At 57.5% G+C, this 22,066-nt stretch overlaps 3 protein-coding genes and 1 long non-coding RNA gene across 4 annotated transcripts; 1 reads left to right on the top strand and 3 right to left on the bottom strand.

Moving 5' to 3' along the window:
* Window positions 1-1,359: 1,359 nt before the first annotated feature.
* On the bottom strand, window positions 1,360-9,382 carry LOC101877086 (alpha-soluble NSF attachment protein). The gene is made up of 11 exons (XM_034072205.1): window positions 9,240-9,382; window positions 7,382-7,461; window positions 7,179-7,295; window positions 5,769-5,815; window positions 5,612-5,689; window positions 4,761-4,816; window positions 3,603-3,687; window positions 2,857-2,961; window positions 1,892-1,960; window positions 1,762-1,812; window positions 1,360-1,686 (listed from the first exon to the last, which is right to left on the bottom strand). The coding sequence occupies exons 1-11, from the start codon at window positions 9,335-9,337 to the stop codon at window positions 1,585-1,587; spliced, it is 888 nt and encodes a 295-aa protein (XP_033928096.1). The 5' UTR covers window positions 9,338-9,382; the 3' UTR covers window positions 1,360-1,584.
* Window positions 9,383-10,666: 1,284 nt separating this feature from the next.
* Window positions 10,667-17,385, bottom strand: COQ8B (coenzyme Q8B). The gene is made up of 13 exons (XM_034072197.1): window positions 16,735-17,385; window positions 16,558-16,624; window positions 15,973-16,032; window positions 15,427-15,543; window positions 14,555-14,640; window positions 14,337-14,477; window positions 14,187-14,268; window positions 14,005-14,098; window positions 13,779-13,920; window positions 12,928-13,035; window positions 12,779-12,844; window positions 12,607-12,693; window positions 10,667-10,969 (listed from the first exon to the last, which is right to left on the bottom strand). The coding sequence occupies exons 1-13, from the start codon at window positions 16,843-16,845 to the stop codon at window positions 10,682-10,684; spliced, it is 1,449 nt and encodes a 482-aa protein (XP_033928088.1). The 5' UTR covers window positions 16,846-17,385; the 3' UTR covers window positions 10,667-10,681.
* Window positions 13,682-14,466, top strand: LOC117437655 (uncharacterized). Its single transcript, XR_004550484.1, has 2 exons — window positions 13,682-13,948; window positions 14,058-14,466. It is a non-coding gene; the product is annotated as an uncharacterized lncRNA (long non-coding RNA).
* Window positions 17,386-18,028: 643 nt separating the features above from the next.
* ACTMAP (actin maturation protease) lies at window positions 18,029-21,843 on the bottom strand. Its single transcript, XM_034072185.1, is given in 7 exon segments — window positions 18,029-18,242; window positions 18,345-18,415; window positions 19,230-19,359; window positions 20,175-20,250; window positions 20,252-20,315; window positions 20,914-20,982; window positions 21,721-21,843. Coding segments are annotated over 7 exon segments (633 nt in total). The 5' UTR covers window positions 21,807-21,843; the 3' UTR covers window positions 18,029-18,105.
* Between the last annotated feature and the right edge of the window lie 223 nt (window positions 21,844-22,066).

Raw genomic sequence — 22,066 nt, 5'->3', positions numbered from 1 at the left:
GGCGGGGCGGTGAGGGAGGCGCTGGTTGGAGGAGCGGAGAGGCTCCGCCCACAGTGGGCGGTGAGGGAGGCGCTGGTTGGAGGAGCGGAGAGGCTCCGCCCACAGTGGGCGGTGAGGGAGGCGCTGGTTGGAGGAGCGGAGAGGCTCCGCCCATTGTGGGCGGGGAGTTTTGGGGGAGGGGCTGAGTAGTGAAGAAGTGGCTCCGCCCACTGTGGGCGGGGCGGTGAGGGAGGCGCTGGTTGGAGGAGAGAAGAGGCTCCGCCCACTGTGGGCGGGGCTTTGAGGGTGTCCCTGCGTAGCGGCGCGACCACAAGCCCCGCCCATTGTGGGCGGGGCGGTGAGGGAGGCACTGGTTGGAGGAGAGAAGAGGCTCCGCCCACTGTGGGCGGGGTGCTGAGGCGCTGATTGGGGGAGCGGAATAGCTCCGCCCACTGTGGGCGGGGCTTTTGAGGGTGTATCTGTGAAGCGAACAGAAGCTCCGCCCACTGTGGGCGGGGCTTTGAGGGAGCTGCCGCTTGGAGGGGTGAGCAAAGAGGCTCCGCCCACCTATGGGCGGGGCTTAGGCTGTACCTGCATAGTGGGGAAGAGACTCCGCCCATTGTGGGCGGGGCTTCGGGGATGTCTGCATAAAGAACAATCAGAGGCTCCGCCTCTTGTGGGCGTGGTTTAGTGGCCCCGCCCATTGGAGGAGGCGCCATCTATTTGGGTGAAGGGGAGGCTCTGCCTATTGAGGGCGGGGCTTTGAAGAGGAGCCATCTGATTGGCTGAAGGGGAGGATCCTCCCACTTATGGGCGGTGCTAGCAGTGACTCCACCCCATTATGGGCGGAGCTTCGGCACCCCCCTTTGTGCAGGCCTGTAGTGAGACCCATGTGGCAAGGCTGAGACCACGCCCACTCAACTGTAGCCCCGCCCCTTCTGGGTGTGGCCTTCGCAAAGGGGGCGGAGCTAAAGGGCCTAAATGGAGACCAGCAGGGGCTATGGGGATGGGGCAGGAGCCTGGTCCCTGTGTCCTTCCCCCCCCCATGTGTGGGGCAGGGACTTGGGGGTCAGGAGGGGTCCTTCCCCCCATGTGTGGGGCAGGGACTTGGGGGTTAGGGGGGTCCTTCCCCCCCATGTGTGGGGCAGGGACTTGGGGGTCAGGGGGGATCCTTCCCCCCCCATGTGTGGGGCAGAGACTTGGGGGTCAGGGGGGATCCTTCCCCCCATGTGTGGGGCAGGGACTTGGGGGTCAGGGGGGGTTCTCCCCCCCCATGTATGGGGCAGGGACTTGGGGGTCAGGGGGGTCCTTCCCCCCCCATATGTGGGGCAGGGACTTGGGGGTCAGGGGGGATCCTTCCCCCCCATGTGTGGGGCAGGATCCGCTCATGCTCCGCTTTATTTGCCTTTGGGAACTGGGATACAGGTGGGAGAGCCCCTGCCCCATGGAGCAGCATCCTCTTCCTCCCCCCCCCCATCGGATCCAGAGGGGCCCATTCCAAAGGGCAGGAATAGGGAAAGGCCATTAAATATGTGCAGTAGGTGGAGGGGGGGGGGGGGGGGGCTCCGGGAGTTGGGAATGGCATTGGGAATACTGGGAATGGTCCTAGCGCAGATCCTCCTCCTCGCCTTGGATGGTCTTCTTGATGCGGAGCAGCATGGTGGTGAGCCATTGGTCCAGACGGGAGATGGAGTCGTATTCCTTAACCTGGGAAGAGGAGATGGGAAGTGGGAAAAGGAAGCTGCCAATTCCCGGATGTGGGAATGGTGGCATGGGACTCACCGCGTCCGTGTATGCATCCACGTTCTGCTCCTCGTGGGCTTCCAGAAGCTTCTGTAAGACATGGGGTAAAGGGAAGGGGGTTTGGCAGCATTCCTAAGGGCTGGAATTGGGAATGTCGGGATGGGCTCACCTTGAGGAGTTTGCATTCCCGGGAGTCAGAGAACGCTGGGAACATCTCCTCGTACTTCTGCATGGCCAGCTGGGAGGAGAGGGAGGGATGGGGATGAGGACAGGGAATGGATGAGGATGAGGAGCACAAGGGATGGATGGGGATTGGGATGAGGACCAGGATGGGGATAGGAGCACAAGGGATGGATGAGCACCGACATGAGGACCAGGATGAAGACTGGGATGAGGAGCACAGGGGATGGATGAGGATGAGGAGCACAAAGGATGGATGAAGAGAAGAGGGGATGGATGGGGACCGGGGTAAGGATCGGGATGAGGACTGAGACCAGAATGAGGACTGGGATGAGGATGAGGACCAGGATGAGGAGCACAAGGGATGGATGAGGACTGGGATGAGGACCGGGATGAAGACTGGGATGAGGAGCACAGGTGATGGATGGGGACTGGGATGAGGGAGGACCAGGATAAGGATGAGAACAGGGGATGGATGAGGACCAGAATGAGGACCAGGATGAGGATGAGGAGCAGAAGGGATGGATGGGGATTGGGATAAGGACCAGGATGGGGATAGGAGCACAAGGGATGGATGAGGACTGGGATGAGGACCAGGATGAGGACCGGGATGAGGAAGAGGAGCACAGGGGATGGATGAGGATGAGGAGCACAAAGAATGGATGAGGAGCAGGATGAGGATGAGGAGCACAGGGGATGGATGGGGACCGGGATGAGGACTGGGATGAGGATCAGGACCAGGATGAGGATGGGGAGAGGGATGAGGATGAGGATCAGGACCGGGATGAGGATCAGGACCGGGATGAGGAGTACAGGCGATGGATGGGGACCGGATGAGGACCAGGATGGGGATGAGGATCAGAGGGGATGGATGGGGACCAGGATAGGGATCAGGATGAGGATGGGGACTGGGATGAGGATGAGGATGGGGACCAGGATCAGGACCACGGGTACCTTGGCATTGAGGGCATCGATGCAGAAGTGGCAGAGGGCGGCTCTGAAGAAGTGCTCCTTGGCGCTGTACTTGAGCAGGGGAGAGTCCATGGCTGCAGCTGCCACCTGCGGGAGAGCAGGGAATGCCTTGGGAATGCCATGGGGATAGCATGGGAATGCCATAGGGATCTCATACAAATACCATAGGGAGACCATAGGAATACTATGGGAATACCATTGATATCCCATAAAAATATCATAGACATATCATAGGAAAACCATGGGAATACTATGGAATACCATAGGGACATTATAAAGATATCATAGGAAAAACCCCGGGAATACCATAGGGCTATCATACAAATACCATAGGAGCATCATAGAAATACCATGGGAACACCATAGGGAATACCACAGGAATACCATGGGGATATCATAAGGATACCATAAGAATACCCTCGGAACACCATATTGGCGTCAAGGAATACCATGGGAATACCATAGGAATACCATAGGAATACCATTAAGACAGCACAGGGATAGGTCCTGGAGCAGGGAAAGGGAAGGGGATGGGAAGGGGATGGGAAAGGGATGGGAAGGGGATGGGATGGGAATGGGAAGGGGATGGGATAGGGATGGGAAGGGGATGGGAAGGGGACGGGAAGGGGATGGGAAGGGGACGGGAAGGGGATGGGGATGGGAAGGGAATGGGACGGGGAGGGGAAGGGAGGGATCAGCCCCATTCCCATCCTCGGGAATGTCCTCACCTGCTCATAGATGTCGAGGGCACGCGGGTACTGCTCCAGCTGTGCTGCGTATGTGGCCACCTTCAACAGGCACTTGTTGGCCGAGCTGTGGGAATACCGGGAATACTGGGGATACTGGGTGTGCTGGGAATACCAGGGATGCTGGGGATACAGGGAATACTAAGGATATAGGGAATACTGGGGATGCCAGGGATGCTGGGAATACTAGGAATACTAGGGATAACAGGGATGCCGGGAATACTAAAGATACTGGGAATACTGGGTATGATGGGAATAGTGGGAATGCTGGGAATACTGGGATACCAGGAATACCAGGGATGCCGGGGAGGACGGGAACGCTGGGAATGATGGGAATACTGGAGATGCTGGGAATACTGGGAGTGCTGGAATACAGGGAATGCTGGCAATGTTGTTGGGAATGGCGCTGTTGGGAATGGTGGAGTTGGGAATGGCATTGCTGGGAATGGCACTGTTGGGAATGGCGTTGCTGGGAATGGTGTTGTTGGGAATGGCGTTGTTGGGAATGGTGGAGTTGGGAATGGCATTGGGAATGGCATTGGGAATGGCGTCGTTGGGAATGGTGGCGTTGGGAATGCTGCTGTTGGGAATGGCGCTGGGAATGGCGTTGCTGGGAATGGTGTTAGGAATGGTGTTGTTGTTGGGAATAGCACTGTTGGGAATGGCGCTGTTGGGAATGGCATCATTGGGAATGGGTCTGTTGGGAATGGTGCTGGGAATGGCGTTGTTGGGAATGGCACTGTTGGGAATGGCTCTGTTGGGAATGGCTCTGTTGGGAATGGTGCTGTTGGGAATGGCGCTGTTGGGAATGGCGCTGTTGGGAATGACATTGTTGGGAATGGCATTTTTGGGAATGGTGCTGTTGGGAATGGTGTTGTTGGGAATGGTGTTGTTGGGAATGGTGTTGTTGTTGCGAATGGCTCTGTTGGGAATGGCACTGGGAATGGTGTTGTTGGGAATGGTGTTGGGAATGGCTCTGTTGGGAATGGAGTCGTTGGGAATGGCACTGTTGGGAATGGTGCTGTTGGGAATGGTGCTGTTGGGAATGGTGTTGTTGGGAATGGCACTGGGAATGGTGTTGGGAATGGTGTTGCTGTTGGGAATGGCATCATTGGGCTGCCCCATTCCCACAATTCCTACCTGTTGGATTCCTCCCCCCGGTAATAATCTGCTGCCTGCTCATAGTGGGCAATGGCCTGGAAAACATGGGAAGAGCTGGAGGAATCCCAAGTGCTTCCCTATGGAGCAGCCCCAGCTCCATCTGCTGCTGCCGGAGCTCCCTGCTGGGAATGGGGATGGAGCTGCTGCCCCTGCACCATTCCCAAGGGCAAGGAGCAGGCAAATGGGATTCCATAGGGAAAACCCTGGGATTGAGGCCCTGAGGGCAATTCCTGATGTTATTCCCAAAGGATAAAGCTGAATCCTTCATTCTTAAGGGCAATTCCTAATGTTATTCCCGAAGGAAAGATCCCAATGTTATTCCATAAGGGCAATTCCCAATGTTATTCCATAAGCGAAATCCCTACATTAAGCATCCAAAGGTAAATCCCAATGTTATTCCATGCGGGAAAATCCCAGTATTTAATTCCTAAGGATAATTCCCACTGTTATTCCATAAGGAAAACCCCAACATTATTCCATGAAGACAATCCCAACAATTACCCCTATGGGCAATTCCCAATGTTATTCCCTATGGACAAACCCCAGCAGCTCCTCTACGAATGGCAGAACCCCCCCCCCTTCCAAGGGTTATTCCCAAGCACTGGAATTTCCTTGGGAATAACATGGAAAAGAGCCTTGACTTCACCCACTGTCGGAATTCCCTACAATGGGAATGCTTTGGGATCACCCAGCTCAACCCCATGGAGCCAGAATCCCAAACCCCTTGGGAAGCAATGGGCCCAATCCAATGGGATCAAGCTGGGAATTCCAGGGGGTTTCCCATTGGAATCCAGGCCGAGCATCCCGCAGCATTCCCAACTTTTCCTTACTTTCTCGATGTCCACCAGATCCGTCTCATAGATCTCGGCTATGGAGATGTGGTGCTTGGCAGCGATGGTGAAGCGGCCCTGGAAGCAGTGGGAAAAGTGGGAATGCCGCATTCCGGAGCGGCATTCCCAATGGATATGGGCATGGAAATGCACTCACCATGTCCGTGTAGATCTCAATGGCACGCAGCAAGCAGTTGATGGCCTCTGTAAGGAGAACAGAGCAGATCCCATTAGATCAATGTTATCCCGGCTTCTGGAATTCCATTGGGAAACAAGGAAAGGAAAGGAAAGGAAAAGGGGGATGGGGAAAAGAGGGGGAAAAGGGCTTGGAATGGGTATGGAATGTTGGGATGAGGAGGAGCTTCCAGGTGGGAAAGGGAAGGGATAGAGGGAATGTTGGGAAGTGCTTCCCTATAGGACACTGGGATGAATGGAGAAGCCTGGGATGCTCCAGCATCCAATGGAATCCATTGGGATGGGGACGAGCTGCATCCCAAAGCATTCCATGTGTCCTCATCCATCCCTGGCTCTGGTTGGGAATGCTCATCCCAAGATGCTCCCATTGGGAAGTGTGAGGATCCCTTGGGATTCAATGGGTTCCGGGCAATGGGAATCCCGGGATAGCTCAATGGGAATGGCAAAGCTCAGATCCCATTCCCCACTTTGGGATACCCCAACTTGTAAGCGGAGCCACCAGGATGAGAAGCTGCTCCATGATCCTGGAATGGCTCCATCCCATTGGAATGGCTCCATGCACTTGGAATGACTGCATCCTATTGGAATGGCTCCATCCTATTGGAATGGCTCCATCCCATTGGCATGGCTTAATCCCATTGGAATGGCTCTATCCACTTGGAATGACTTCATCCCATTGGAATGGCTCCATCCCCTTGGAATAGCTCCATCCTATAGGACTGGCTCCATCCCCTTGGAAGGGCTCCATCCAATAGGAATGGCTCCATCCCATTGGAATAACTTCATCCCATTGGAATGGCTCCATCCAATAGGAATGCCTCCATCCCATTGGCATGACTTCATCCTATTGGAATGACTCCATGCACTTGGAATGACTGCATCCTATTGGAATGGCTCCATCCCATTGGAATGGCTCCATGCCCTTGGAATGGTTTCATCCAATAGGAATGGCTCCATCCAATAGGAATGGCTGCATCCCATTGGCATAACTTCATCCTATTGGAATGACTCCATCCCATTGGAATGGGTGCATCCAATAGGAATGGTTCCATCCCATTGGCATAACTTCATCCCATTGGAATGACTCCATCCCATTGGAATGCCTCCATCCCAACAGCTGCTCCCACCCAGGAGCCAAGCCAGGCATGATCCAAGCCGGAATCCCATCCCGACCCCTCCGGCTCCAGCCACCTGCTCTCCCCCAGAATTCCCGCATGGAAAAGGCCCTTCCCAACCCACACAGAATCCAATGATAACACCCCCAAAAGCAGAAAACAAGGGGGGGGGAGGGCAAATCCTATGGGATTTACATGAAAGGAAGACAATAAGGTAGGAAAATAGGGAATAAAGAGCCGGAATTCCCGGATTTTACCCTGCGGATCCGCCTTTTTGAAGGCATTCCCGGCATCCACGAAGCTGGTGGCTGCGTCGTGCTTGCTCTGCAGCTGCAGGTGGAGCTGGGCCGCTTGGCAGAAGGCATTCCCGGCGGCTGGAATAGCGTCGGGATGAGGGGGGGGGTTATTCCCAATGGGAATGGCGCCGGGAATGGCGCAGGGCTCGGGAATGCCGACGCACCGCTCCAGTTCTTGGCCATCTTGAACATGTTGGCGGCGCGGGAGTAGATGTCGCAGGCTTCCTCGATGCGGGAATTGCCTCTGGAATGGGGATCCAATGGGAATGGAGGGGGTATTCAATGGGGATGGGGATCCAGTGGGAATGGGAATGGGGATCCAATGGGAATGGGGATCCGATGGGGGGGATCCAATGGGGATGGGGATCCAATGGAGATGGAGATCCAATGGAGATGGAGATCCAATGGAGATGGAGATGAAAGGAGATCCAATGGGGATGGGAATGGGGATGGGGATCCAATGGGAATGGGGATCCAATGGGAATGGGGATCCAATGGGAATGGGGGGGATCCAATGAGAATGGGGATCCAATGGGGATGGGGATGGAAGGGGATCCAATGGGGATGGGAATGGGGATGGAGGGGATCCAATGGGAATGGGGACGGGGATCCAATGGGAGGGGGGGGAATCCAATGGGAATGGGGATCCAATGGGGATGGGAATGGGGATCCAATGGGGATGGAGATCCAATGGGGATGGGGATCCAATGGGGGTTGGGGGGGGGGGGGGGGGGAAGGAAGTGGATCCCATGGGAAAGGAGGGTGGAGATGGGATTAAAGCTGGAATTAGTGAGGGGCCTGCAGCCCCATTGAGCCCCATTGAACCCCTATAGGGCCCCATTGAACCTCTATGGAGCCTCATTAAACCCTATTGGAGCCCCATTTAATCCCTATAGGGCCCCACTGTACACCTACGGAGCCCCATTGAGCCCCTTTAGAGCTCAACTGCACCCCATAGACCCCCATTGAGCCACAGCAGAGCCCATTGTAACCCCATAGGTCCCCACTGACCCCCATTACAGCCCCCTGCACCCCTATAGGCCCCTACTGACCCCCATTACAGACCTCAATGGCCCACATTACAGGCCCCATAACCACCATAGGCCCCCACTGACCCCCATTACAGGTCCGCGCACCCCTATAGGCCCCCATTGACACCCATTAGGCCCCCACTGATGCACATAAGACACTACTGACCCCGACCATAGACGACTTCAAACTCACTGACCCCCATAGGCCCCCACTGACCCCTGTAGGCCCCTATTGATCGCCATTGGGCCCCCACTGACCCCCATCACAGGACCCTGCACCCCCACAGGCCCCCACTGACCCCCATTACAGTCTCCTGCACCCCCATAGACCCCCATAGTACCACATAGGACCCCACAGACACCCATAAGGCCCCCATAGACAACCATAGATCCCCACTGACCCCCACAGAACACCCATAGATCCCCACAGACCCCCATAGGGCCCCACTGATCCCCCTGGGACACCCATACCCCCCCAGAGAACCCCCATATAACCCCTATAGGATCCCCATTGACTCCATAGGCCCCCATAGATTCCCATAGGACACCCACTGCCCCCAACAGGACCCCATAGAGCCCCATAGACACCGATAGGGACCCCACAGACCCCCATAGAGCCCCCATAAGACACCCATAGACCCCCACAGACCCCTATAGGACCACATAGGACCCCACTGACCCCCATAAACCCCCACAGGCCCCCACAGAAAACCCATAGGGACCCCATAGAGCCCCCATTGCCCCACATAGGGCTCCACAAACACCCATAGGACTCCCATAGGCCCCCATAGACCCCCATAGAGCCCCCCATTGCCCCACATAGGGCCCCACAGACACCCATAGGACTCCCATAGGCCCCCATAGGACTCCCATAGGCCCCCATAGGACTCCCATAGGCCCCCATGGACACCCACAGACCCCTATAGAGCCCCATAGGATCCCTATTGACCCCCATTGACCCCCATTGCCCCCCCCAGCCCCCGTCCCGCACCCGAAGAGCCCGGCCAGGAACGAACGGGACCCGCGGAGCTTCCGGTCGGCCTCGGCCAAGAGCTGCAGAGCTTCCTGCTCCTTCCCGGCCTGCGCCATCTTGGCGCTCCTCTCGTCACGTGACGCCGCACGTCGCACCCCATTGGACGGTCCGGTCCGCACGTGACTCGGGAGGAGGGAGGACGGACGGGCGACACCACGTGACGGGGGACGGGCCGGCGTCACCATACCACGTGATGCGGGAGGGAGGAGCGTGGTGCAACCACTACAACACCACGTGACGGAGGAGGGGCTGGCGTCACCATACCACGTGATGCAGGAAGGAGGAGCGTGGTCCAATCGCATCCTTATCCCATCGTTATCCCGGTCCCATTCCCAATGGCAGCTCCAGGACATCCGGTCGGGAACGGATCCCATCGGGAATGGGGTTGGATGCTCTGATCCCCCCTATGGATGCAGCAACGGAGCTGGAGCCGCCGGGATCCGAGCTTGGAATTGCTTCCTCTGGGAATGGCTCCGGGATCCATGGGAACCCCATGGATCACAACCCCCCAAATGAATGGGGAACCCCCCAATTAAGACCCCATCAATTAACAAAGACCCCCATCAATTAAATGGGGACCCCCCAATTAGCCAAGACCCCATCAATGAACCCCCCCCCATTTCCCTCCCCATGGTACGCTCCAGCTCCTCCCCTTTCCCCTCCCCATGCCACCCCAGCCGACTGCGCATGCTCCTCTCCCTCTCTGCCCCCGCCCCCTCCCTCTCTGCACACGCCCCTCCCTCTGCACTCAACCCCGCCCCTCTCTGCACACGCCCCCTCTGTCCACGCCCCCTCTCTGCACACGCCCCCACTCTCTGCACACGCCCCTCCCTCTCTGCACACAGCCCCTCCCCTCTCCGCACACAGCTCCGCCCCTCTCTGCACACGCCCCTCCATCTCTGCACACGACTCCGCCCCCTCTCTGCACACGCCCCTCCCTCTGCACACAGCCCCGCCCCTCCCTCTCTGCACACGGCCCCGCCCCTCTCTGCACACGTCCCTCCCTCTGCACACAGCCCCGCCCATCTCTGCACACGCCCCTCCCTCTGCACATAGCCCCGCCCTCTCTCTGCACACGCCCCTCGCTCTGCACACAGCCCCGCCCCTCTCTGCACTCGCCCCGCCCCTCTCTGCACACAGCCCCTTCCCTCTGTCCACGCCCCCTCCCTCTCTGCACACGCCCCTTCCCTCTGTCCACGCCCCCTCCCTCTCTGCACACGCCCCTTTCCTCTCTGCACACGCCCCCTCCCTCCGCACACAGCCCCGCCCCTCTGCACACGCCCCTTTCCTCTGTCCACGCCCCCTCTGCACACGCCCCTCCCTCTGCACACGGCCCCGCCCCTCTCTGCACACGGCCCCGCCCCCCTCTGCACACGTCCCGCTCGGGCCGCTCCCATTGTTTATTGCGGGGGTGTCCTCCCCTCCCAGTACCTCCCGCGCATGCGCAGGAACAGCGCCCGGCAGCGGACGCGCCCCCTGAGGCGTGCGCAGCACAGGAAGGCCCCGGCCAACTTCCGGTGCAGGGCGTAGGACGCTTCCGGGGGCGGGGCCAGGCGGTGACGTAGCAGCGGCGGCAGCAGCGCGCGCACCCCGCCCGCCGTGCGCGCGCACCCGAAGTCGAACGGGGCCGAGGACGAGAAGGGCTCGGCCAGGAGGAAGATGGCGGCGGACAGAGCGGAGAGGTGAGCCTGAGGGGGGGGAGGGGTTAGGGGGGATCAATGGGGTGAATGGGAGCAATGGGGTGAATGGGGTGAATGGAAGCTATGGGGTGAATGGGAGCAATGGCGGCTATGGGATCAATGAGGTGAATGGGGGCTATGGGGGGAATGGGACAGTGGAGAAGGCTCAGCTGAGAAGGGCTCAGCCAGGAGGAAGATGGCGGCGGCCAGAGCGGAGAGGTGAGCCTGCGGGGGGGGGGGGTTAGGGGGGTTATGGGGGCTATGGGATCAATGGGGGCTATGGGATCAATGGGGGCTATGGGATCAATGGGGGCTATGGGGTGAATGGGGGGTATGGGGGCAATGGGGGCTATGGGATCAATGGAGTGAATGGGACAGTGGGGTGAATGGGAGCTATGGAGTGAATGGAACAGTGGGGTGAATGGGGGCAATGGGATCAATGGAGTGAATGGGGGCAATGGGAGCCATGGGGTGAATAGGGGCTATGGGGGTAATGGAGTGAATGGGGGCAATGGGGTGAATGGGATAGTGGAGTGAATGGAACAATGGGGTGAATGGGAGCTACAGGGGCAATGGAGTGAATGGGAGCAATGGGATCAATGGGATGAATGGGACAGTGGGGTGAATGGGGGCTATGGGGTGAATGGGATAGTGGGGTGAATGGGGGCAATGGAAGCTATGGGGAATGGGAGTAATGGAGTGAATGGGGGCTATGGGATCAATGGGGTGAATGGGACAGTGGGGTGAATGGGGGCAATGGAAGCTATGGGGGGAATGGGAGTAATGGGGTGAATGGGGGCAATGGGGCGTGTGGGGGCAATGGGGTGAATGGGATAGTGGGGTGAATGGGACAGTGGGGTGAATGGGGGCTATGGGGGCAATGGGATCAATAGGGTGAATGGGACAGTGGGGTGAATGGGGGCTATGGGGGGAATGGGAGTAATGGGGTGAATGGGAGCAATGGCGGCTATGGGATCAATGAGGTGAATGGGGGCTATGGGGGGAATGGGGGGCATGGGGGCTATAGGGGGAATGGGATTAATGGGGTGAATGGGGACTATGGGGTCAGTGAGGGCAATAGGGTGAATGGGACAGTGCAGTGAATGGAGACTATGGGGTTAATAGGGGCAATGGGGGGAATGGGAGTAATGGGGTGAAGGGAGACTATGGGGTGAAGGAGACAATGCAGTGAATGGAAGCTATGGGGGTGAAGGGGGGTTATGGGAGCCGTGGGATGAATGGGGGCAATGGGGTGAATGGGACAGTGCAGTGAATGGAGGCTAGAGGGGGAATGGGTGTAATGGGGTGAAGGGGAACTATGGGGTGAATGGGGGCAATGGAAGCTATGGGGGCAATGGAGTGAATGGGGGGGAATAATAGGGTGAATGGGACAGTGCAGTGAATGGGGGCTATGGGGTGAATGGGGGCAATGAATATATGGGGGGCCACGGGGTCGATGGGGACATGGGGCCAATGGGGTTATAGGGGTATCAACAGGGATATGGGATCAATGGGAATACAGGAGAATATGGAGTGATTGGGATCACTGGGGATATGGGGGGATGGGTATCCCTGGCATGGGATCTGGTGGGGGAATACATGGAATTGGGGGGGGGGGGTATGGAATTAGGGGGCTCATCCCTTACTTTGCTCTCAAATCCCGTTAGGAACTTGAGATCCCGGGATTTCTGCAGCACCTTCTCCTTATCCCCATCGGCCGCAGCCCAGATCACCTGGAATGGGGGGGGGGAAAACTGGGAATGCTTGGGAATACATAGGGATAAATGATGGGGGGATCCCAAATCCCCCCCCCCAAACCTCAATGTAATGATCCGTGAATTCCCGATCGAAGGAACGTGTGGCTCCGAAATCCAACAGTGTCACCTATGGGAATAGGGATGGGAATGATGGATCCCAATGGGAATGGGGCTGGAATGCCGGGAATGGGGGGGGGGGGAGGGGCTCACCTTGTGCTGGGGGGGGTCATAGAGGAAGTTGGCCCAGTTGGGATCGGTCTGCATGAGGCGGAACTCGAAGAGCTCCTGCAGGCAGAGGCGGAGGAGCTGGGTGCAGATCTATGGGAATGCCATGGGAATGCCATTGGAATTCCATGGGATTCAGGGATTAAACCCCCCCCACGATGGGAATTCCATTAGAATTCCATGGGATTCAGGGATTAAACCCCCCAGGATGGGAATATCATTGGAATTCCATGGGATTCAGGGATTAAACCCCCTGGGATGGGAATATCATTGGAATTCCATTGGAATTTGATGGGATTCAGGGATTAAACCCCCTGGGATGGGAATTCCATTGGAATTCCATTGGAACTCTATGGGATTCAGGGATTAAACCCCCCAGGATGGGAATTCCATTGGAATTCCATTGGAACTCTATGGGATTCAGGGATTAAACCTCCCTGGAATGGGAATTCCATTGGAATTCCATAGGAATTCCATGGGATTCAGGTATTAAACCCCCTGGGATGGGAATATCATTGGAATTCCATTGGAATTCCATGGGATTCAGGGATTAAACCCCCGGGATGGGAATATCATTGGAATTCCATTGGAATTCCATGGGATTCAGGGATTAAACCCCCCCGGGATGGGAATTCCATGGGATTCATGGATTAAAACCCCCCAGGATGGGAATATCATTGGAATTCCATTGGAATTCCATGGGATTCAGGGATTAAACCCCCCCGGGATGGGAATTCCATGGGATTCATGGATTAAAACCCCCCAGGATGGGAATATCATTGGAATTCCATAGGAATTCCATGGGATTCAGGGATTAACCCCCCCCCTGTACTCGCCTCATCCCGCACGTCCTGCGCCAGATCCCGACACTGATCCAATGGGATCCCGCTGCCCAGCTCCATGGTGAGGACCCGCGATGCCGACAGCTCCTCCACCACCCGCGGCACAGAGAAGAAGGGATCATCCCGAAGGAGATCCCTTAGGAAAAGGCATGGGAAGCATGAAGGTATCCGCTGGGATCACCCCCCCCCCCAAATCCCATCCCATTCCCTATATCCCAACCGGAAGGTGCGGGCGCATTGGGCTTCCCGTTGGTAATCGCATTCCCATTCCAGCTCTTTCTGCAGCACTTCCAGGGATTTCTCAGCAAAAAGGCCTGGAAAAGGGATTGGGAAGGAAAAGGTTGGGAAAAGATGGATTTGGGACCCATATCCCACTGTTATCCATTGGGATTCCCAACTCACCCTTGGGCAAAGCAGAGCTCATCCGGAGCAGAGCCAAGAGGTTTTCCACGTCGCTGCGGATGCTCTGGGCGATACCGGGATACTATGGGAATACCGGGATCAAAGAGGCCCCAAATCCCCCCTTTTTCACCCCAAAATCCTGCTTCCCACCTGGATCTTGATGGCCACTCGGGTCCCATCCTGCAGCATCCCAAGGTGCACTTGGCCAATGGAAGCAGCCGCAAAGGGAATATCCTGGAATTCCAAGAGCTTATCCCTCCAGCCGGGACCCAGCTCCTCATCCAGGACTTGCTGTGGGATAGAAGATGGGATCCATGGAATGCCGGTTTTCCATAGGGAATGGGGGTGGGAATGGGGATGGAGCTCACGGTGCTTTGCCAGCGGGGCATGAAGTCAGCGCCTTGGCGGAGGCGCTCCAGGGCCTGCAGCAGGTCCGGAGGCAGGAAACCGGGATCTGAAAGGGGGGATCCGGAATCCTGGAATCCCAAATCGGGATCCTGGGATCCCAAAGCTGATCCCTGGGATCCCGAATGTGGATCCCGGGATCCCAAATCTGGATCCCGGGATCCTGAATGGGGATCCTGGGATCCCAAATACAGGTCCTGGGATCCCAAATCTGGATCCTGAGATCAAAATCCAGGTCCTGGGATCCCAAATCCGGATCCTGGGATCCCAAACCCAGCTGGGGGGAGGCAGGGAGGGGTTCTATGGGGCTCTATGAGTTACAGGGGGCTCTATGGGGTGTCCGTGGGGGGGTTCTGTGCGGCTCTATGGGTCACAGGGGGGTTCCATGGCCTCTATGGGTCTCTATAGGTCTCTATGGGTCTCCATGGGGTCTCTATGGGGTATATATAGGTTTCTATGTGGTCTCTATATGTCTCCGTGGGGCTCTATGGGGTCTATATAGGTCTCTGTGTGGTCTCTATGGCTTTCTGTAAATCTCTATGGGGTCTCTATGGAGCCTCTATGGCTCTCCATAAGTCTCTATGGGGTTCTATGGATCTGTATAGGTCTCTATAGGTCCCTATGGGTCCCTATGTGTCTCTATGGGTCTCTATGGGGTCTCTATGTATCTCTGTGGTACTCTATGGGTCTCTATGGGTCCCTATGGGTCCCTATGTGTCTCTATGTGTCTCTACGGGGTCTCTATGTGTCTCTATGGGGTCTTTATGTGTCTCTATGTGTCTCTATGTGTCTCTATAGGTCTCTATGTGTCTCTATGTGTCCCTATGGTCCCCACCTTGCATGCTCAGCATCTGGCCCAGCTTCAGCGCCGCCCCCCGGGTCCTGCAGAGGGCGCCCGCGAGACGCTGCCCGTTGGCTCCGGCCAGGAGGGAGCTGGCACCCAGCGGAGCCCCTGCGGGGGGGGTAGTGAGGTCATGGGGGGGTCATGGGGAGGTCATGGAGGGTCAAAGTGAGGTCATGGGGGTCATGGGGAGGTCAGAATGAGGTCATGGGGAGGTCATGAGGGTCAAAGTGAGGTAATGGGTGGGTCAAAGTGAGGTCATGGGGGGGGTCATAGGGAGGTCAAAGTGAGGTCAGGGGGGTCATGGGGAGGTCAAAGTGAAGTCATGGGGGGGTTATGGGAGGTCAAAGTGAGGTCATGGGGTGTCAAAAGTCATGGGGGTCAAAGTGAGGTCATGGGGAGAATTGGGGTCATGGGGTGGTAATTGGGGGTCATGGGGGATAATTGTGGTCATGGGGGTAATTGGGGTCAAGGGGGAGAATTGGGGTCATGGGGGTAATTGAGGTCATGGGGGGTAATTTACCCCCCCCCTGCACTCACCCCCCAGCTTTGCTCGTGCCGCCTGGGCCAGGGCCCCTATCCCGAGCCCCAGAGCGAGACCTGGGGGGGGGGAAAGACATGGGAGAGCCCCCAAACCCCATTGGTCCCCATTCAAACCCATTTACCCCTCATTTAACCCCACTGAACCCCATTCAAACCACACTGAACACCATTCAAACCCCATTTACCCCCCATATAACCCCATTCAAACCCCATTTACCCTCACTGATCCCCATTCAACCCCATTTACCCCCCTTGATCCCAATTCATACCCCATTGAACCCCATTTACCCCCCATTTAGCCCCATTAAAACCCATTTACACGCAAGCAAACCCCATTTAACCCCATTGAACTCCACTGAACCTCATTTACCCCCCATTTAACTTCATTGAACCCTATTTACCCCCCACTGGACTCCATTTACCCCCACTAATCCCCATTCAAACCCCATTTACACCATTTAACCACATTGATCCCCATTCAAACCCCACTGATGCCCATTCAAACCCCATTTACCCCATATAACCCCATTCAAACCCCACTGAACCCCATTACCCCCACTGACCCCCATGTCCCCCCCTTACCCCCGAAGCTCGCCATCCTCCCCAGCCGTGACACCGGCACCGGCCGCTCTCGGGCCCCCTCACTCAGCTGTGGGGCAGAACCAACCGGTTAAAGGGGCTCCGGTACCGGGGGGGGGGGTCCCCAAACCCCCCCCCTCCCCCCCCTCCCCTCCCCCTTCACCCCTCCCCCCCCCTCACCTTCTGCCGGGGGGGTCCCCGCACCCCCCGGGCCCGTTCCGCTTCCTCGGCCGTGAGGCCCCGTAGGCCGCAGGTCCGATGCAGCCGCCGTAGGGCGATGGGACGGGCCATGGGTCAAAGTTCACCCGGTTTGGGGTCAAAGGGCATCCGGTTTGGGGTCAAGGTTCACCCGGTTTTGGGGGGGGAGCACCCGGTTTTGAGGGGGGGTCCCAACCGGTTGCGGCCTCCCCTCAGGGCGCCGCTTCCGGGCTCAGGCCACGCTGCTTCCGGTGTCAGGCCACGCCCCCCCTCCGCGCCAGCCAATGGGAGCGGAGAGCGCCGCAGAGGCTCCGCCCAATGGGGGGGCTCATTGATCCCAATGGGAAGGGGATCGCAGCCTGAATCCCATTGGGTTATCCCAAAGTTGTTGTTTTCGGACCTCAAAATCCCTCATTTCCACCTTAAATCCCCCAATTTCCAGCCATAAAACCCATTTTCAGGCCCATTCCAATTCTAACCCCCCCATTTCCACCTTAAAACCTCATATTTCCACCTTAAATCCCCAATTTCCAGCCATAAACCCCATTTTCAGCCCCATTTCCACCCTAAACCGCACATTTCCACCTTAAAACCCCCATTTTCACCCTAACCCCGTTTCCACCTTAAACTACCCCATTTTGAGCCCCATACCCTATTTTCAGCCCCATTTCCACCTTAAAAGCGCCCTTTTCACTCTAAACACCCCCATTTCCACCCTAACCCCCCCCCATTTCCAGCCCCATTCCCACTCTAACTCCCCCATTTCCACCTTAAAACCTCACATTTCCACCTTACAACACCCAATTTTCACCCTAACACCACCATTTCCACCTTAATCTCCCCCATTTCCAGCCCTAAACCCTATTTTCACCCCTATTTCCACCCTAACCCTCACATTTCCACCTTAAACACCCATTTCCTCCTTAAATCCCCCCATTTCCAGCCCTAAACCCCATTTCCACCCTAAACCTCACATTTCCACCTTAAACCCCCCCCTTTTGAGCCCTATACCCTATTTTCACCCCTATTTCCACCCTAAACCTCACATTTCCACCTTAAACCCCCCCTTTTCACCCTAAATCCCCCCATTTCCAGCCCTAAACCCCATTTTCACCCCCATTTCCACCTTAAACCCCCCCCATTACCATCACGGCCCGGGGGGGGGGCCGCAGCATCACAGCCTTGCCCCCCAGCCCCTGGGCCACCCCCCCCCTGGGTACCACATAGCAGCGCCCGTCCCCCCCCCGGCGGGGGCTCAGCTCCATCAATTGGGCATTGCTGCTATGGAGCCCCCCCAAGCTCCATAGCTGGGGCCGGGGGCTCTTGCCCTGCTGGGCCAGCACCAGCACCCCCTCAATGGGGGCCCCCCCCCCATTGGAACCCCCCCCCTTGATCCCGGTCCTCATCCCGAGCATGGAAAAGGTTGGGAATGTCGGGATCCGGGCGTCCCAATGGGCGGGGGGCAGGGCTTGGGGTGCCCAATAACACACCTAAAAGGGGGGGGGGTTAGGATGGAGGGGGGGTTATGTGTGTACCCCCCCCCCCCCCCCATGTTGGTTTTGGGGTGAAATCCCCCTGTTTTGGGGCATTACCGGTTATCACGGCCCAATGGGCTCGGTGCCCACGACGGCAGCAGGGCTCGTGGTTGTTGTCCTCGTCGTAGCTGGGGGGGGTCAAGGGAAAAGGGGACCCCCATAGGGATGAACAGGGAGCAGGACCCCCCCCATAGGGATAAATTGGGTGTGGGACCCCCCCCCATTGAGCCCTATAGGGACAAAGTGGATCTGCCCCCCCCATTGACCCCCATAGGGATAACCTGGATCTGCCCCCCCCCCATTGACTCCTATAGGGATAACCTGGATCTGCCCCCCCCCACTGACCCCTATAGGGATAAACTGGGTGTGAGACCCCCCAATTGACCCCCATAGGGATAACCTGGATCTGCCCCCCCATTGACCCCTATAGGGTTAACCTGGATCTGCCCCCCCCCATTGACCCCCATAGGGATAACCTGGATCTGCCCCCCCCCATTGACCCCCATAGGGATAACCTGGATCTGCCCCCCCCCATTGACCCCCATAGGGATAACCTGGATCTGCCCCCCCATTGACCCCATAGGGATAACCTGGATCTGCCCCCCCCATTGACCCCTATAGGGATAACCTGGATCTGCCCCCCCCCCCCCATTGATTCCTATAGGGATAACCTGGATCTGCCCCCCCCCATTGACCCCCATAGGGATAACCTGGATCTGCCCCCCCCCATTGACCCCCATAGGGATAACCTGGATCTGCCCCCCCCATTGACCCCCATAGGGATAACCTGGATCTGCCCCCCCCATTGACCCCTATAGAGATAACCTGGATCTGCCCCCCCCATTGACCCCTATAGAGATAACCTGGATCTGCCCCCCCCATTGACCCCTATAGGGATAACCTGGATCTGCCCCCCCCCATAGGGAGCATCCCAAAGGATACGGCACGAGGAGGGGGAGCCCCCCCAGGAGGTGCTGCAGGAGCCGGGACCGGTTGGGCCCCTCCAGCCCCCCCTCGGTGACCTCAGCCTGGCAATGGAAGAGCTCCTGGGCCAGAGCGGCCATGTCTGTGGCTGGGGGGGGCATGGGGTAAGGGGGGGGTATGGGGGTAAGGGGGGGTATGGGGTAGGGGGGGTATGGGGTAAATGGGGGTAAATGGGGGGTATGGGGTAAATGGGGGTAAATGGGGGGTATGGGGTTAAATGGGAGGTATGGGGGTAAATAGGGGAATATGGGGGTAAATGGGGGTATGGGGGTAAATGGGGGTATGGGGTAATGGGGGGTATGGGGTATGGGGGGTATGGGGAATGGGGGGGTATGGGGTAAATGGGGGGGGCATGGGGTAAGGGGGGGTTATGGGGGTAAGGGGGGTATGGGGTAAATGGAGGCATGGGAGTAAATGGGGGTATGGGGTAAATGGGGGTATGGGGGTAAATGGGGGTATGGGGTAAATGGGGGTATGGAGGTAAATGGGGGGAATGGGGTAAATGGGGGTAAATGGGGGGGTATGGGGTAAAAGGGGGGCATGGGGTAAGGGAGGGCATGGGGTAAATGGGGGGTATGGGAGTAAATGGGGGGATATAGGGATAAATGGGGGGTATGGGGTTAAATGGGAGGTATGGGGGTAAATAGGGGAATATGGGGGTAAATGGGGGGGTTGGGGTTAAGTAAGGGATATGGGAATAAATGGGGATATGAGGTTAAATGGGGGGTATGGGGTTAAATGGGGGGATATGGGGTTAAATGGGGGGATATGGGGGTAAATGGGGGGTATATAGGGATAAATGGGGGGATAGGGATAAATGGGGTGGATATGGGGTTAAATGGGAGTCCATAGGGTTCAATAGGGCACACACATTGTTAAATCCCCCCCCCCCCCATAACCCACCTGAGAACATCTCCCCATGGATGGTGAAGCCTCGGGCTCGGGCCACCCCCAAAACCTCCTCCAGCCCCACGGGGGGGGGGCGCCGGGCGGTGGGGGGGGGTCAATAGGGCTGCTGCCATCCATAGGGCCACCAGGCCGCACCTATGGGGGGGCATATGGGTATGAGGGGTAATGGGGGGGGATTAACCTGTAGGGATGGGGGGGACATATGGATATAAGGGTTAATGGGGGGGGATTAACCTATGGGGGTGGGGGGGACATATGGATATAAGAGTTAATGGGAGGATTACAACCTATAGGAATGGGGGGGACATATGGATATAAGGGCTAATGGGGGGGGATTAACCTATAGGGATGGGGGGGCACCTATAGATATAAGGGTTAATGGGGGGGGTATTAACCTATGGGGATGGGGGGCACATATGGATATAAGGGTTAATGGGGGGTATTAACCTATAGGGATGGGGGGGCACCTATGGATATAAGGGTTAATGGGGGGGTTATAACCTATAGGGATGGGGGGCACATATGGATATAAAGATTAATGGGGGGGTTATAACTTATAGGGATGGGGGCACATATGGATATAAGGGTTAATGGGGGGTTATAACCTATAGGAATAGGAGGCACATATGGATATAAAGGTTAATGGGGGGGTTATAACCTATAGGGATAGGGGGCACCTACAGATATAAGGGTTAATGGGGGGTTATATGGGTGCCCCCCCCTCAATACTCACTGGGGCCCATCCTGGATGAGGGGGGGTGCAGGCCGGTGGATCAGGAGCCATTGGAGGTGGGGGCTCAGGCTGCGGGGGGGCAAAAAGGGGGGCTTAAAAGGGTTGGATATGGGAATGGAACCCCCCATAGGGATATAATGGGAATAGACACTCTCATAGGGATATAACGGGTATAGACCCCCCCCTTAGGGATATAATGGGAATAGGACCCCCCCCCATAGGAATATAATAGGAATAGACCCCCCCCCACAGGGGTATAACAGGAATAAACTCCCTGCATAGGGATAAAAGGGGAATAGACCCCCCCCATAGGGATATAATGGGAATAGACCCCCCCCCCCCATAGGGATAAACCGGTTTGGGGCCCCCCTCATAGGGATAAACGGGTTTGGGCACCCCCCCCTATTAGGGATATAACGGGAATAGACCCCCCCCATAGGGATATAACGGGAATAGACCCCCCCCATAGCGATAAAACGGGATTAGACACCCCCCCCATAGGGATAAAATGGGAATAGACCCCCCCCATAGGGATAAATGTGCCCCCCATAGGGATAAACGGGTTTGCCCCCCCCCCCCCATAGGGATATAACGGGAATAGACCCCCCCCCCATAGGGATATAATGGGAATAGAGCCCCCCATAGGGATAAATGCCCCCCCCCCCCAGGGATACATGGACCCCCCCATAGGGATGAACGGGTTTGGGCCCCCCCCCCATAGGGATAAATGGGTTTTGGACCCCCCCATAGGGATAAATGGGCCCCCCCCCATAGGGATGAACGGGGCCCTCCCCCCCCCCCCCGCACCTCTCCCTCCGCCGCCTCAGGAGCTCCCGGACGCCTCCGTCCCCCCCCAGGGCCGCCCCCGCCCGTTCCAACGCGTCCCGGAGCATCCGGTCGGGGGGCACCGGAAGGGGGGGGGCAACCGGAAGCGGGGGGGGCACCGGAGGGGAGGGGGGGGGCACCGGAGGGGAGGGGGGGGGGCACCGGAGGCGGCGGCGGCGACGGGACCCGGTCCATGGCCCTCAGCGGGGCTGTCAGTCAAGCTGAAGTCGCGCTCTGATTGGTCAGCGTGGCCTGTGGCGGCTTGGCTGTGATTGGTGGGAAGCGGCGGTGGGAGGGGCTTAGGGAGGGAGGAGCGCGGCGATTGGCT

Source organism: Melopsittacus undulatus, chromosome 24 (assembly GCF_012275295.1).
Source record: "Melopsittacus undulatus isolate bMelUnd1 chromosome 24, bMelUnd1.mat.Z, whole genome shotgun sequence".
Lineage (NCBI taxonomy): Eukaryota > Metazoa > Chordata > Aves > Psittaciformes > Psittaculidae > Melopsittacus > Melopsittacus undulatus.
This window is presented reverse-complemented; position numbering and strand designations above follow the sequence as displayed.